At 67.8% G+C, this 1,777-nt stretch overlaps 1 protein-coding gene; it reads left to right on the forward strand.

Moving 5' to 3' along the window:
• CHC_T00006359001 (hypothetical protein) overlaps nucleotides 1-1,644 on the forward strand; it is a 1,933-nt gene extending 289 nt beyond the window's left edge. The window contains 3 exon segments of the mRNA XM_005718715.1: nucleotides 1-1,341; nucleotides 1,457-1,617; nucleotides 1,618-1,644. The exon segment at nucleotides 1-1,341 is cut by the window's left edge and continues 289 nt beyond it. Of these exon segments, the coding sequence (XP_005718772.1) occupies nucleotides 1-1,341; nucleotides 1,457-1,617 (1,502 nt within the window). The 3' untranslated portion in view covers nucleotides 1,618-1,644.
• The last annotated feature ends 133 nt before the right edge of the window (nucleotides 1,645-1,777 follow it).

A 1,777-nucleotide genomic window follows, 5' to 3' on the forward strand; every position in this document is an offset into this window, starting at 1 on the left:
ATCAGCCACTCCCTCATCGCACACCACCCGCACCGCACCCTCAACCCACCACCCCCTCCCGCAATGCGCAAACCACGATCAACCCCCACCTATCTCCCGCCGCCGACCTTCACCGCCCCCGCCTCCCTCCTCCCCTTCGCCCTGTTCCCGCGCGCCCTCTCTCTGCACGGCCCCGTCGTCCACCTTCCGCCCCTCCCGCCGTTCCCGCTCACAGCCGCGCCGACCGCGCAAGGCGCCCATTCCGTCTCCCTCCCGCACCCGTCGCGCCCGCCCATCCGCCTGTACTTCCGCCGCGCCTCCGTGCGGGACGCCTTCCTGCACCACGCCCTGGCCGCCATCTCGCGCCTGTCCAAGGGCCTCTCCGACTACACGCTCCTGCGCCCGCTCGGCCACGGCGCCACCTCGTTCGTGCGCCTCGTGCGCTGTCGCTCCGACGCCGCGCTGTACGCGCTCAAGGCCCTGCCCAAGGCCGACGTCCTCGCCTCGCCGAACCGCGTCGCCCACGTGCTCGAGGAGCGCCGCGCCCTGGCCCGCGCCGCCCGCTCGCACACCGTCTTCGTGTCCCCGCTCGTCGACGCCTTCGAGACCCGCACGCATCTGTGCCTGGTCACGCCCGTCGCGCGCTACGGCGACCTGGCCGCCGTGCTCGCGCAGCTGGACGGGAACAAGCTGCCCGAGGACGTGGCCAAGGCCGTCTTTGCCGAGATTGTCCTCGCGCTGGAGGAGCTGCACGGCATGGGCTACCTGTACCGCGACATGAAGTTGGACAACCTGCTGCTGTCGGCGTCGGGGCACATCCGGCTGGCGGACCTGGGGCTCGTCAAGCGGCTGCCCGTGTCGCGGTGCGGCAGCGAGTGCTCCGGCTTCGGCGACATGGCGCGGCCCTCCGTGTCGTCGGAGGGCTGCGTCTCGGACCGGGCCGAGTCGGTACTGTCGTGCTGCTCGAGCGAGGACGGCGACTCGCCGGTGCGGCTCGTCGGGCGCACGCACAGCTTCGTGGGCACGCGGCGTTACTTCTCGCCCGAGCACCTCCGCGGACGACACAAGAGCAAGGGTGGGTACGGCGCGCCCGCGGACGTGTGGGCGCTCGGCGTGGTGCTGTATGTGATGGCGACTGGCGAGTTCCCGTTCGGAAAGGGCGTGTCGAAGCGCAACTCAAAAGGCATGTTCGACGCGATCCGGCACGAGGAGATTCGGTACCCCGCGCACATGGACGCGGGGCTCAAAACGCTCCTGCAGGGCCTGCTGGAAAGGGACGTCGCCAAGCGGCTGACGATCGCCGGAATCAAGACGCAGAGCTGGTTCGCCGGCACGGACTGGGACCGCGTGCGCGCGCGCGCCGCCATGGACGCGCCGCGCGAGAAGGTCGTGGCGCTGCTGCAGAAGCAGGGCGTGGCGCTGGTCGGTGACAAGGACGACAAGGACGAAAAGGGCGGCGCGTGCGCGCTCGACGGAGGCCTTTGCTCGGAGGTTTCCGACGGCGAGCGTAGGAAGAGAAAGTGCGCGGCGCGGCCGCCAGCTGTCGAGCAGCAGCTCCTCACGTTCGGGTTTCGCGACTGGCAGCGGGGCGCAGAGACGGATGTTTCTCTCTCGTGGAGCGAGGAATCCGCGTTTTGATATCTGTAAAGCTTTTTATTCTTTTTATTTTGCTGACGCTCCTCGCGAGAAATTGTTTCTGCTCATAGTTTTTTTTTTTTTTTTTTTTTTTTTTTCATTAAAGCCGGGCTGGGGCAGCGTGGCGGTCCCCAAAGCCCCAGGGCTCATGCTCTTGAATGCC

Source organism: Chondrus crispus, genomic scaffold (genome assembly GCF_000350225.1).
Source record: "Chondrus crispus Stackhouse genomic scaffold, scaffold_40, whole genome shotgun sequence".
NCBI classification, from domain to species: Eukaryota; Rhodophyta; class Florideophyceae; order Gigartinales; family Gigartinaceae; genus Chondrus; species Chondrus crispus.